Source organism: Podarcis cretensis (assembly GCF_951804945.1).
Source record: "Podarcis cretensis genome assembly, chromosome: 5".
NCBI classification, from domain to species: Eukaryota; Metazoa; Chordata; class Lepidosauria; order Squamata; family Lacertidae; genus Podarcis; species Podarcis cretensis.
The window spans coordinates 22955441-22967760 of NC_137174.1; the positions used below are offsets into that span (position 1 = coordinate 22955441).

At 42.9% G+C, this 12320-nt stretch overlaps 1 protein-coding gene and 1 long non-coding RNA gene across 4 annotated transcripts in view; one reads left to right on the top strand and one right to left on the bottom strand.

The window, feature by feature from the left end:
- LOC307215933 (uncharacterized protein) overlaps positions 1-12320 on the bottom strand; it is a 177596-nt gene that overhangs the window by 24362 nt on the left and 140914 nt on the right. The window contains exon 1 of one of the 3 annotated variants that reach the window (XM_079975771.1): positions 983-1153. The exons of the other annotated variants lie outside the window; for them this stretch is intronic. Coding sequence (XP_079831897.1) covers positions 983-1138 — 156 coding nt within the window. The 5' untranslated portion in view covers positions 1139-1153. Of the gene's footprint in view, positions 1-982; positions 1154-12320 lie in introns of those variants that run through there. 3 annotated transcript variants of the gene reach the window in all.
- On the top strand, positions 1422-2899 carry LOC307216003. Its single transcript, XR_013838870.1, has 2 exons — positions 1422-1649; positions 1985-2899. It is a non-coding gene; the product is annotated as an uncharacterized lncRNA (long non-coding RNA).

The following is a 12320-nucleotide window of genomic DNA, read 5'->3' on the forward strand; positions in this document are numbered from 1 at the left end:
AATGCCCAGGGAGAGCGCTGCTGCACCCTGGTCCAGCTTGTTTGCTTCCCAAAGGCATTTGGCTGGTCACCCTGAGAGCAGGATGCTGACGTAGATGGGTCTGATCCAGCAGGCCCTTCTTACGTTCTGAGGTTGTGTGGGTAGACATTATCAGCAATGCCAAAACAAACCCCTTTCCAGCAATGTTTCAACATTCCACATGGAAATATTCACATTCTCCTTTAAATTGCCCATCTTTCCAGTTGTCCTTGTGCCCTCAATAATGCCATCACAGAATCAGATCATAGCTGTCAACTTTTCCCTTTTCTTGTGAGGAATCCTATTTGGAATAAGGGAATTTCCCTTAAAAAAAGGAAAATGTTGACAGCTATAAATCAGATCTGTTTGGTTATTGGTATTGTGACATTCCATTCAATAAATTTTGTTCAGTCGAACCACCTTTTTCATTTCTGTCAAGCTCTTCATTCCCTTGGAGCAATTTCTCTGGGGATGCAGAATGATGGTGGCAGGATCTAGAACCAATCATGAACGGAGCCAAAGGGTTATAGTCAACTAAATCATATTCAGGGTACATTCACTGGAATTAAAAATTAGCCATGAATTAACCAGGAACGGGGGTGGCGCTGTGGCCTAAATCACTGAGCCTCTTGGGCTTGCCAATCGGAAGGTCGGCAGTTCGCATCCCTGCAACAGAGTAAGTGCCCATTTCTCCATCCCAGCTCCTGCCAATATAGCAGTTCAAAAGCACACCAGTGCAAGGAGATAAATAGATACAGCTGTGGCAGGAAGGTAAACAGCGTTTCCGTGCACTCTGGTTTCCATCATGGTGTTCCGTTGCACCAGAAGAGGTTTAGTCATGCTGGCCACATGACCCAGAAAGATGTTTGCGGACAAACACCGGCTCCCTCAGCCTGAAAGCGAGATGCGCTCCACAACCCCATAGTCACATTTGACTGGACTTAACTGTCCAGGGGTCCTTTACCTTTTTACTGCCAGCTTCAAGGAGATTGATGACTACAGAGCACAATATATCACTCCTACTTGAAAGAGAGGGACTCCCATAGCAACCTTGTACTGCTTGGCTGAATGTTGTGGCCTCCTGGTGATGCAGCCTGCTTGAAGGAGGCAGACTGGGCATTGTGACTTCATGATTATGATTACTGCTTTAAGGGGAGGGACTAGCCATTGTGATCTCATTCTGACACTGCTTGACTAAAGGGCAGAGACTGGACATGGTGACATCATGCTGATGCTGCCAGCTCCAAGGACTGGCTATTGTGATCTCATGCTGATGCTCCCCTTCAGTTGTTGTCGGCTGCCTCTCCAAAACCAGCCAAAAATGTTAGGGAATCATAGAATAGTTTGGGCTCAGTTTGATGGGAAAAGAGGATCAGAACTCATATGCAACTGCTATGTCTTTGGGATGCCAGACAATGACTGCCTCTGCCCACTGCTACTGCCAGCTTCAGGGACGCGGGTGGCACTGTGGTCTAAACCACTGAGCCTCTTGGGCTTGATGATGAGAAGGTCGGCAGTTTGAATCCCCGCGATGAGGTGAGCTCCCGTTGCTCTGTCCCAGCTCCTGCCAGCCTAGCAGTTTGAAAGCATGCCAGCGCAAGTAGATAAATAGATACTGCTGTGGTGGGAAGGTAAACGGCATTTCCGTGCACTCTGGTTTCCGTCACAGTGTTCCGCTGTGCCAGAAGCGGTTTAGTCATGCTAGCCACATGACTCAGAAAGCTGTTTGTGGACAAACGTCCTCTTCCAATACTTGCATCAAAACACATCTGTCCTTCAAAATCTGAACTGCTCCAAATTTTATGATGCATTCTCCTCCTACAAAGATGGCATGCATTAGGAGGGAGTGTGCACAAATATGTCTATGAGCAACAATAATGTTTGACAATGTGTTTTATTAGGGGAAATTGCTAGCAAAAATGCATTAATTACTGTGCATGAAAACCCAGACTTTTTTTTTTTGCAGACTTTTAAAAAATGTGCAAACTGATGTGGAAATCGCTTTAACTGAACTGAAGATGAGGAAAATAAGAGACTGAGAGAGCTATCAAAACTGACATTCTTCGACCCCTATCAGGAGTGAGATATAAATGTCAGAATGAAGATTTTTACTGGAGACAACCACCAAGAAATAAGGACAGCTGGTGTGTAATCATGGAGTCTGGTTCTGCTTCTTAAGTTCACTCTCTATCTGAAGAGCCTCCTTTCTCTCTCATTATTGCAAATGAGAAATGTGCAGCATGATCCTCTGTAGATTTCACAGAGTTCACCTGGACTTACTCTCAAAGCTGTAAGAGCCAGCGACATCATGTTGGAGCTTCACGTTTGGAGCCCAAGGTAATGTTCTTTTTGTAAAAGAAGTTGTGGGGATTCCCAATTTTGACTGTGGCTAGCTGGAGAAAGGATTAGATCTCCCTCTCTGCAGGTTCTGTTCAAATTGTGGCCTCCACAGCTGCTTTCTCTCTCTCTCTCTCCTCTCACACAGACAACACCTTTACACCAGGAGCTTCAAATGTGCAGCTCCAACAAAACATGGGATGGCCTGAATTGTGTTTAGAAATGCAGCCTAAGCTTACCATTCAGGCAGCAGTTGTGGAAACAGTTACTCGTGCCCTGAAGTCTTTATGAAGACGTCAATGACATCAGGAGATAGATGCATGAAAAAGAGGCACGAGGAACCACCTGTAACTGATTGTAGAACTATCCCCCTAAGTTTCACAGCCACCATTGTCTTGACTTCACAGATTCCTTCAATTCTTTGTGAACTCTACCTGAACTTTTGTCTGTTTCAGTCAGGAATACCTGGAGTATTATGAGGGACTTTCTAACAGCTTTATTGTGCTCTTCAGTTGGGAATAAACATTTTCCAATATTTTCTCAATGTATGTTCTTGTTCTCTTATTCTATATGTTAGGTGGTTGTTAGGGGATGTCATTTCAGATTTAGGAGAAAAGGGACAAAGTCCCTTAATGAGGTTTTATATATTGAAGCTTAGCGCTCCAGTCCTAAATCCACATACCTGGTAAGAATATGGGCAAACTGATAAATTTCGATCTCCCCGTTTCTCATTTCTCCAAGCTTAAACTCAGTTCTCCACATTTCCACAGCAGCTTGTGATTTTTAAAAACACCATCATGAAAATTTGTCAGCATTTTAACTATTTTCCCCCAATATCCACATTTGTATGCAACTTTGCCTAATTTTTTTGTAAAATCAAATCCCCTCTTATATTGCATTTCTTGTATGTTATTTTTACTGATATGTGCATAGTTGTGCACAATGTACCTTAATGTAGGTATTTTTGCAAACATGGCTGGAGAACAGCAATGCAAAATTCAGAGAAGTACAGATTTTTTGAATGGCAGCTCTGTTTTGATTTGTGCATTGTTTTGGAAACAGAAAGTTTGCCTTTGTATATGAATGGAATTGAATTTCTCCTGATCCCTATCTGGGAATATGTCCCACTGAGTTCAGTGGAGTTTATTTCTGAACAGACGTGAGCAGCATTGCTGTACTAACACTTAGTGGTAGGCCGTTGAGACATTACTGTATGTATCCTGACAACCACCCAGATGTTGGAGGGCAAACGTCTACAGAAGGCTGCCCGCTCTCCTTGTGTTCGCTCTCTGAGGAAGTTCAAAACCTACTTGGGCAGTGTGTTCCCACTTATGTGTCTTGGAAGGGAAGCAAATACCTGGCAAGGGCTCCAGCTCCTGCCTCGTTCGGTGTAAGCTTTCTATACTATCCAACAAAGGGGATTTGAAGTTCACATAAAAAGCAGAGTGTTTTTAAAAAGCAATTAAAATAATTAAAGGCCATTTCAAAATGTTAGTAGCAGTGAATGCTGATACACACACACACATGCACACACGAGGCATCAGTCCTATGCCCAGGTTGCAATTAGTGAAGCTTATTGTCAAAGAGAAAATGCATTTTATTTGAAACAGCGAGAAGAATGTATTAAGGGGAATGCATAAATTGGATTACCACTCAGCTGTTGTGCTAAGGGAAAAACAGATGGCACTCATTCTGTCCATGTAACACAATTATTAAGGACTTTAATGGGCAGCCATATAAGTTTTAATAATTTTTTAATGAAATTTATAAGGCAATATACCCATCAGAACTAAAATTTTCAGACAAGAAGACAGATCTATTCAATCAAAAGATTTTGCATTGCTTTTTAATCACCACAGAAAGCTGCAATTACAAGAAAATAATGTCTTTCTAAAAATGAAAAGATAATTCTCTCCGTCGGTCTTTCCCATTCTTCCTTCACAAGAAATACTCAACCCCATTAAGGCCTTAAATTCTAAGGAGCTTCTAAAAGAAGATGGATTCTCACTAAAACATTATGCATATTTTATGGCACTATTAACTTCCTCTTTAAGCTCTTTCACAGCAAGCTTTTTCTTTCTATAGAATATGCTGAATTTGAAAGAAGGAGAAAAAAAACCTTAAAAACCCAAACAACCTTTTTCCCCCTCATTACACAAATTACAAAACAGTTTCATGATTTATAGAACATGATGATAAGAGTTGGCAGCTGATACCAGTTCTTGGGCAAGAAATGAATATACAACACCAAGAGTGTGTACCCACATTTGCACATTTAATGCTTGATGCCTGCAGCATGCAGTGCTGGAGACTGTAACCATGGGTGAATCCTTCATCACAGATTTAACAAGTCAGAAATGGCCGAGTACCTGACGTCTCCTCAAATGCTAGCTTTGAATGGAGTCAACCCTATACATGGCTCCAATTTAAGCCCTGTTTCTATGCATGGGGACGCAGGTGGCGCTGTGGGTTAAACCACAGAGCCTAGGACTTGCCGATCAGAAGGTCGGCGGTTCGAATCTGCGCAACGGGGTGAGCTGCCATTGCTTGGTCCCTGCTCCTGCCAACCTAGCAGTTTGAAAGCACATCAAAGTGCAAGTAGATAAATAGGTACCACTCCAGCGCGAAGGTAAACGGCATTTTCGTGTGCTGCTCTGGTTCGCCAGAAGCGGCTTAGTCATGCTGGCCACATGACCCGGAAGCTGTATGCCGGCTCCTTAGGCTAATAAAGCGAGATGAGCACCACAACTTCAGAGTCGGTCACGACTGGACCTAATGATCAGGGGTCACTTTACCTTTACCTTTCTATGCATGCTCTCCCGTAAGGTCGCCAGGCACACCTTCTCCAAACCTTCACATGTTTTGTGTGCAGGTCAAAAGGGGGCTTGCAAGCCACATTCCACCTCATCAGGTTATTGGGAGGAAGCTTGCATTCCGGGCAGAGCACACACGGGGACTTTCAGGGTAGGGCAAACACAGACTCAGCAGTTGATCACGCCACGGGCTGTTGACGCTCACCTGACTTCCAGTTGGTTGTGCTGCTGCTGCTTACTAGGATAGGGAAGTCAGCAAGGTGGAAACACACCTGCAGAGCCAATCTTGTGCTCCTGCTGGTGTTTTTATGACACTGAGCTTGCCGCCACCACTTCTCAACTCCTGGCAAGCAGCAGCAACACAGCCAGTCAGAGGTCAGGTGAGTGGTGCTGCCTTAATATGTCATCTGCGCACACACTACCCCACAACGCACTTTCTCGCTTGTGTGTCCAGGCTGAATGCCTGAAATTTTGATGTTGCAGTGATTAAGGGGCATGTCTGTCTGTGTCTGTCTGTCTGTCTGTCTGTCTGTCTGTCTATCTATCTATCTATCTATCTATCTATCTATCTATCTATCTAATCTTGCAGTGCAAATAGGAATGTGGTGGAATGTGGCAATGCCAGAGCAGTTTCATCCCACAGTGAAACACAACAGGCAGTCTCATCTGCGGGTAGGTGCTTTCAACTTACAGGAAACTTCTAATTTATTTCTCACGGCACACTTGCTGTTCTCTTTCAGCACATAGTTTAGGAATTGCTGCTTTAGAAGATCTCGGTTTTCGATAGCTCAAGCTATTTCGTGCAAGTCACCGAGACTTTAAAAAGTTTAAGGTCTCTTGCTTGAGGCTCAGGGACACTCACCAAACTTGGCTGGCAGAGCAAACTTCTCTGCAAATCTTCAGCTAATAATGAGTTTTCTTTGTAGGCACTGCTGCAGCTGAGAAACTGTTTTGTTCCTGTAGGGCAGGTTGTAAGGAGAAAGCACACAGGGAGTGGGGGGGGGGGTACAGAGATTCATTAGCAAGTATTTTCAGTGTGTTATCTCTCTGAGCTGTGGTGATCCTATTATCTGGCCATGATTATTCCTATACCTCTTCTAAAGACAAAGACAGAGGAGATGTACAGTGGGGTTTTAATTGGCCGTAACCTTACGTGAAGAGTCTTAGGAACATAGATTGGCAAAATCTGCCTTTAATGTGAATCAGAATTATGTCTAAATACCTAATGCTTCTCAGGGCTGCATTAGGTAGGGTGAAGTGGCAGACTTCGGGGTTCAAATAAAGCAAATTTTCATTTATTTGCTTTACAAGTGGGCCATACAAGAAAATGCTGCTTTGTGACGTGCTCCTCCTCCAGGTGCCAGCCATGCCTTCCTCCCAGAATACTCCACTCCATTTTCTCTTCTGCCTCCCAATTTTCCATCCCACAACAGTAAATCAGAATTGGTGCCTACTGAACATACACATTCCATGCTGGCTGTTTGGGTATTTTCCTTTTTTAGGGGGTTTTCCTCCCTAAGATGCCCCCCCCCCCACAAGTTCTTCAAAGCTTGGGATTCTCCCAACATACTGCTATCTCCCCCTTGTGCATGGATGGTACAATTGGTATATAGCACATTTTCAAGGATCCAAGCTTGGGCTTATTGGGGTCAGGAGAACTCTGGGCTGCCCTGGATTGGGCCGGGCTGCCTGGAGCTGCTAACAGGGACTGGGTTGGAAAGCTGCAGAGGTCTGTTTTACTGGTGTATTCCCCACTAAGGTCGAATCCTGCAGGCTCACAAGTGTCTTCCCCATTCACTTGCAAAGCAGCAGCCAGCAGACTGAACCCTCTTTCTCTTAGTGAGGTGCAGGGCGAAGGAGATGCAGCTGCATTTAAAAATTGGCTGCACCCCTAAATTGATTTGGGGCAAGATCGGGGGGGGGGGGGGGGCTGTGCACAGCCTTAGCTTTTATACTACTGCTTTACTGTTTTCCTGTTGTATATTTGTTCTAATGAGACTGTTAACTGCTTTCTGCTGTATATCACTTAGATACATTCATAATTTTTTTAAATGGGGGGGACAAGGATGATATGGTTTTGGATAATATGTCTTGTTATAATTTTGAATTTTTTTAAAAAAAAATGCATGGAGAAAAAAAATAGAAACTCTTCTGCAAGCAAAGCAGATACTCTATACCACTGAGCAATGGCTTGAGATGTGAAGGTGTGAAAAACACACACACCCAAAATTGGGGGGGGGGGGAATTCCCAGTGTTTCTCCCTCCTGAGGCCTTCACATCTCAAGCTTCCCATCTTGGCAAACTAACGGCCAGCACAGATGTGAGCAGACTGAAAGCAAACAACAAAGAATTTCCTTCCCAGTGGTGTTAAAATGGTGCCACTCTCAAAATAACTACAATTTAATCAGTCCAATACAGTGGTACCTCTGGTTTCAAACTTAATTCATTCTGGAGGTCCATTCTTAACCTGAAACTGTTCTTAACCTGAGGTACCACTTTAGCTAATGGGGCCTCCTGCTGCTGCCGCTGCGAAATTTCTGTTCTCATGCTGAGGTAAAGTTCTTAACCCAAGATACTACTTCCGCGTTAGCGGAGTCTGTAACCCGAAGTGTTTGCAACCAGAGGTGTTTGTAACCCGAGGTACCACTGTACAATGATGACAAGTTGACTTTATTTCCCTTTCTGTCCCAAAAGATGCTATCTCTTTGCAGCAGTGGTTCAATAACTATCCAAAGCAAAACCTGTGCTGTGATGGCAACAGAATGAGCACAGGGTTAACTTATTTAAGTATTTTCTCCAACAAAAGCTTGTCTCTCTCTTGGGACTCTTTGCTGTGCTTCGGTTCCAAGTATGAACACACACACACATCATTCCTCTTCACCCATGGGGCAGGGAAAATAGCATGAGGTTATCTAGGCTTGTATTGATCGGACAGCTCTATGCTGCTTATTGATGAAATCTTACCATCAGCCTGACACCCAGATCATGAGATGCTCTGGTGAACTTAGACAGATAGCCTTCTGATGGGTACCTGCACAGGGCTTGCAAACGGGATTATCCTCACAAATCCCAGATGAGCTCTGTTCTGACTTGAACTTTACTAGAGGGTAGTATGAAACATTAACTAGACTGAGCACAAGAATAAATTCCCTCATGGTTGATGAAGAGACTGGGAGAGAATTTCTTCTTCTTCTCACATTAAACTTTCTGAAAAGATGCAACTTTTTTGGGTGGTGGGGTGAGGGAATGTAAGATTTCTCAAAATCACTCTCATATAATGTGGCCTTATCCATGATTAATATACAACAGCAAAAAATAAAAAGAGAAGATAGTATTTAATAGCCACCCCTTGTTGTATTGTCAATTTAGGCATGCAGGTACATTATCAGAAGTCATTAAGCAGAACACAGGATGCTGACTCATGCTGAGTCATTACACTGGTTTTGCTAGAACAGTACTATCTATGCTGACAGACAAGAGCTTTCCAGAGTTCTAGAAAGGAATCTCTCTGCCCCATCTTGAGATGCCTAGGGTTGAATTTGAGATGTTGCATGCAAAGCATGCACTGTCCTACTTGAGCTCTACATCCTCCCTTAAGTGGCTTCTTAGCACCTGATGACTCAACTGAATATGTGCTCTGACTCCACTAACAAAAATTTCTGTGCAAGGATTGGAGGTTATAAGAAAGTTCTATACATTATGTATTGGTCTAAGATATCCGTTTAACATGCAAACCTCCAGTTCTTAACTATGTGCGAACCAACCCTTGATGACTCATAGCTGCATGTGTGAACTGATTCCATTAAACAGGATTTTAAAAGTCAGCAATGTTGTGAGTACATCAGTGGGGTTTGATCTGTAGCAATTCATTGGTAGGACTCGAACCAATGGCTTCAAGATTCCGAATAAACATTCAGAAAAGCTTTCTGACAGTAAGAGCTGTTCAGCAGTGGAACAGACTACCATGAGAGGTGGTGAACTCTCCTTCCTTGGAGGTTTTTAAACTGATGTTGGACAGCCATCTGTTTCGGATGCTTTAGTTGAAATTCCTGCATTGAAGGGGGATGGACTAGATGATTCTATGATTGTAATCTGGGCAAATATTGACCCAGAATGGATCAATGATCCACTTCAGAATCTGCAGTTCAGTAGATTCTGTTGTGAAGTGGTCTGAGGGTTGTGCACTGCCTCTGAGCCAACAAAGTTTTCCTTTTAAACCTATATCTGAAGGAGCGTCTCCACCCCCATCGTTCTACCCAGACACTGAGGTCCAGCGCCGAGGGCCTTCTGTCGGTTCCCTCACTGCGAGAAGCCAAGTTACAGGGAACCAGGCAGAGGGCCTTCTCGGTAGTGGCACCCACCGTGTGGAATGCCCTCCCATCAGATGTCAAAGAGGAGAACAACTACCAGACTTTTAGAAGACATATGAAGGCAGCCCTCTTTAGGGAAGCTTTTAATGTTTGATGCATTACTGTATTTTAATATTTTGTTGGAAGCTGCCCAGAGTGGCTGGGGAAGCCCAGCCAGATGGGTGGGGTATAAATACATTTTATTATTATTAATTATTATTATTATTTTGTGCCTCCATTCTCCCCACAGAGCTCCTTGCTGCCATGTGCCTAGATTGAACATAGAGCAAGCCCCCCTGGGAGCAACAAAGCTTGGTGATAATGCATTGCTCCCTGGGGGAATTTGACAGAAGAAACATGGCTGCCCCCTCATAAACACTGCTAAATAGGCACCATCAGCATAATTTTGTATAACTCCTGACTTGGGTTATTTATTTGGCACCCATAAGTGACATTCTTTTTCTGTTTTTAAAACAGTTACGCAAGTTGTGAATGATTGTTTCACTGTACTGGTAACTCCATTTGTTTGCTTATTGCGACTAGACCTTGGCTAGGCATGATGATTGTGGCTAGATGCAGATAGCATCACAAAATCATGGGCCATTATATTAGAGCAAGAACATTAATACACCCAGTCCCTAGGCTGCCTTCATTTCCATATAAATGCAGAGCATTATGGTCGGCTGTACACCTTGAACACATGCAAAAAATGAATAGGAAAGCCATTTTCCCATCAGTTATTTTTCTATTTTGATTTAGTAACTTAACATAACAGTCTTCTTTGTGAAATGATCAATGGTCCACCATGTCACCTTACTGCGTACAAGGGAGCTGCAAATCCTCAGCAATTTGGGTGGGGGGTTTGGGGGGCTTTTGTTTTTGTTTCCCACAATTTGATTACATGTACAAGACCTCGGGCTAAATAGAAAATCCAAAAGTCTAAAAGCTTTAGAGGCAGGTGAGAGGAGCTAGGAAAGACTGCTGAAATAATGCAGAAGATGATCTGACATAACAACATTTAGCTTTGTGTGGGTTCCATCCATTCCCCTAATACAGTAGCTTGTGTGTATATAAATATAATAATAATAATATTTATTGAAAGCACATCAAAGTGCAAGTTGATAAATAGGCACCGCTCCGGTGGGAAGGTAAACAGCGTTTTCGTGCACTGTTCTGGTTCGCCAGAAGCAGCTTAGTCATGCTGGCCACATTACCCGGAAGCTGTATGCCAGCTCCCTCGGCCAATAAAGCAAGATGAGCACCGCAACCCCAGAGTCATCCGTGATTGGACCTAATGGTCAGGGGTCCCTTTACCTTTATTTATACCCTGCCCATCTGGCTGGGTTTCCCAAGCCACTCTGGGTGGCTCCCAACAGAATATTAAAAACACGATAAAACATCAAAAATATAAAACTTCCCATGCCTTCAGATGTCTTCTAAAAGTCAGATAGTTGTTATTCTCTTTGACATCTGATGGGAGGGCATTCCACAGGGTGGGCACCACTATCAAGGCGGCCCTCTGCCTGGTCCCCTGTAACCTCACTTTTTGCAGTGAGGGAACCTCCAGAAGACCCTCGGCGCTGGACCTCAGTTTCCGGGCAGAATGATGGTGTTGGAGACGCTCCTTCAGGTATACTGGGTGTACCTGAAGGATATATTGTATATGCCATGTCTGATTCTGCCGTCAGGTTTATTGAGGGAACACAACGCCTTAGAAGGCACACCCTTAGTCTGCCCCATAGATTTCTAGGCACCCCATCCTACCAGTCAAACGTTGATGGGTCCCTCTTTACAGATTGTTATTTTGTATATGCTTTTTCATTACTTATCAGGATCAAGGCACTTCATCTACTGGCCTTGACTGCAGTCCAAACTTGACTTCTCTCTGAGATAAGTCAGAAGAAAGTCCTCCCAGACAGTCATGTCTTCTTAGAAGATCAGGCACTGTGGTCGGACCACCTCTAATCCAGCCACCCACCAAAATCATGATTTGTGCCCACAGTACTTTTCAGATTCAAATCTTAAAATTTATGCTCTCTCTCTCTCCCTCTCTCTCTCCCTCTCTCTCCCTCCCCCTCCCTCCCTCTCTTTCTTTCTCTCTGCAAGCATGCACAACATTTTAATTCTGAAAAGGTTTTAGTGTGGTTTTGTGCACTGTGTCATGGAAAAAGCAGCACCGAAAAGAAAAAGGAAACAGAAATACTAAATAAAATAGAAGAGGATAGAGAGCTACTGGCTGCACAACAACTGCTTCGTGTGTGTTCTTGGATGCAAGTGGTTAAATGCTTTGACACTTTATAAATTAGAACAGGGGCAGCATAACACAATGTTATAAGATGTTAATAACTCAGATACGGAGAAATCATTGCACAAACCTTGGATTGTCTTCAAGAAAACATTGAATAAATTTTATTGATAGATCATTTAAAATTAGTTCTTTCAAGCTACAACCTGATTTGGATGTGTGAGTGAGTGTGTATGTTACTACAGATATATAAGCTTTCATACCTGAATCTTATGAGTACAATTTTACATTTAAATATTAATTACTCAGTACAATCTTTTAAAAAATTATAATAGTACATAATTATTTAACTCATGAACTCAATGCTAAATTCTAAACTAAATTAATTTTTAGGTTAATTTATTACCTTAATTTCATTTAAGATTATTAAATTTCACCGCTGACACTTTAATTATATTTTACTATCCTTATGATACATTTGCATTCATTTCCAACAATTTAGAACACCAATTTTGTTTTGTTTTTAAATTTAGTTTTTTAAGCCAATTGCGCATTTAA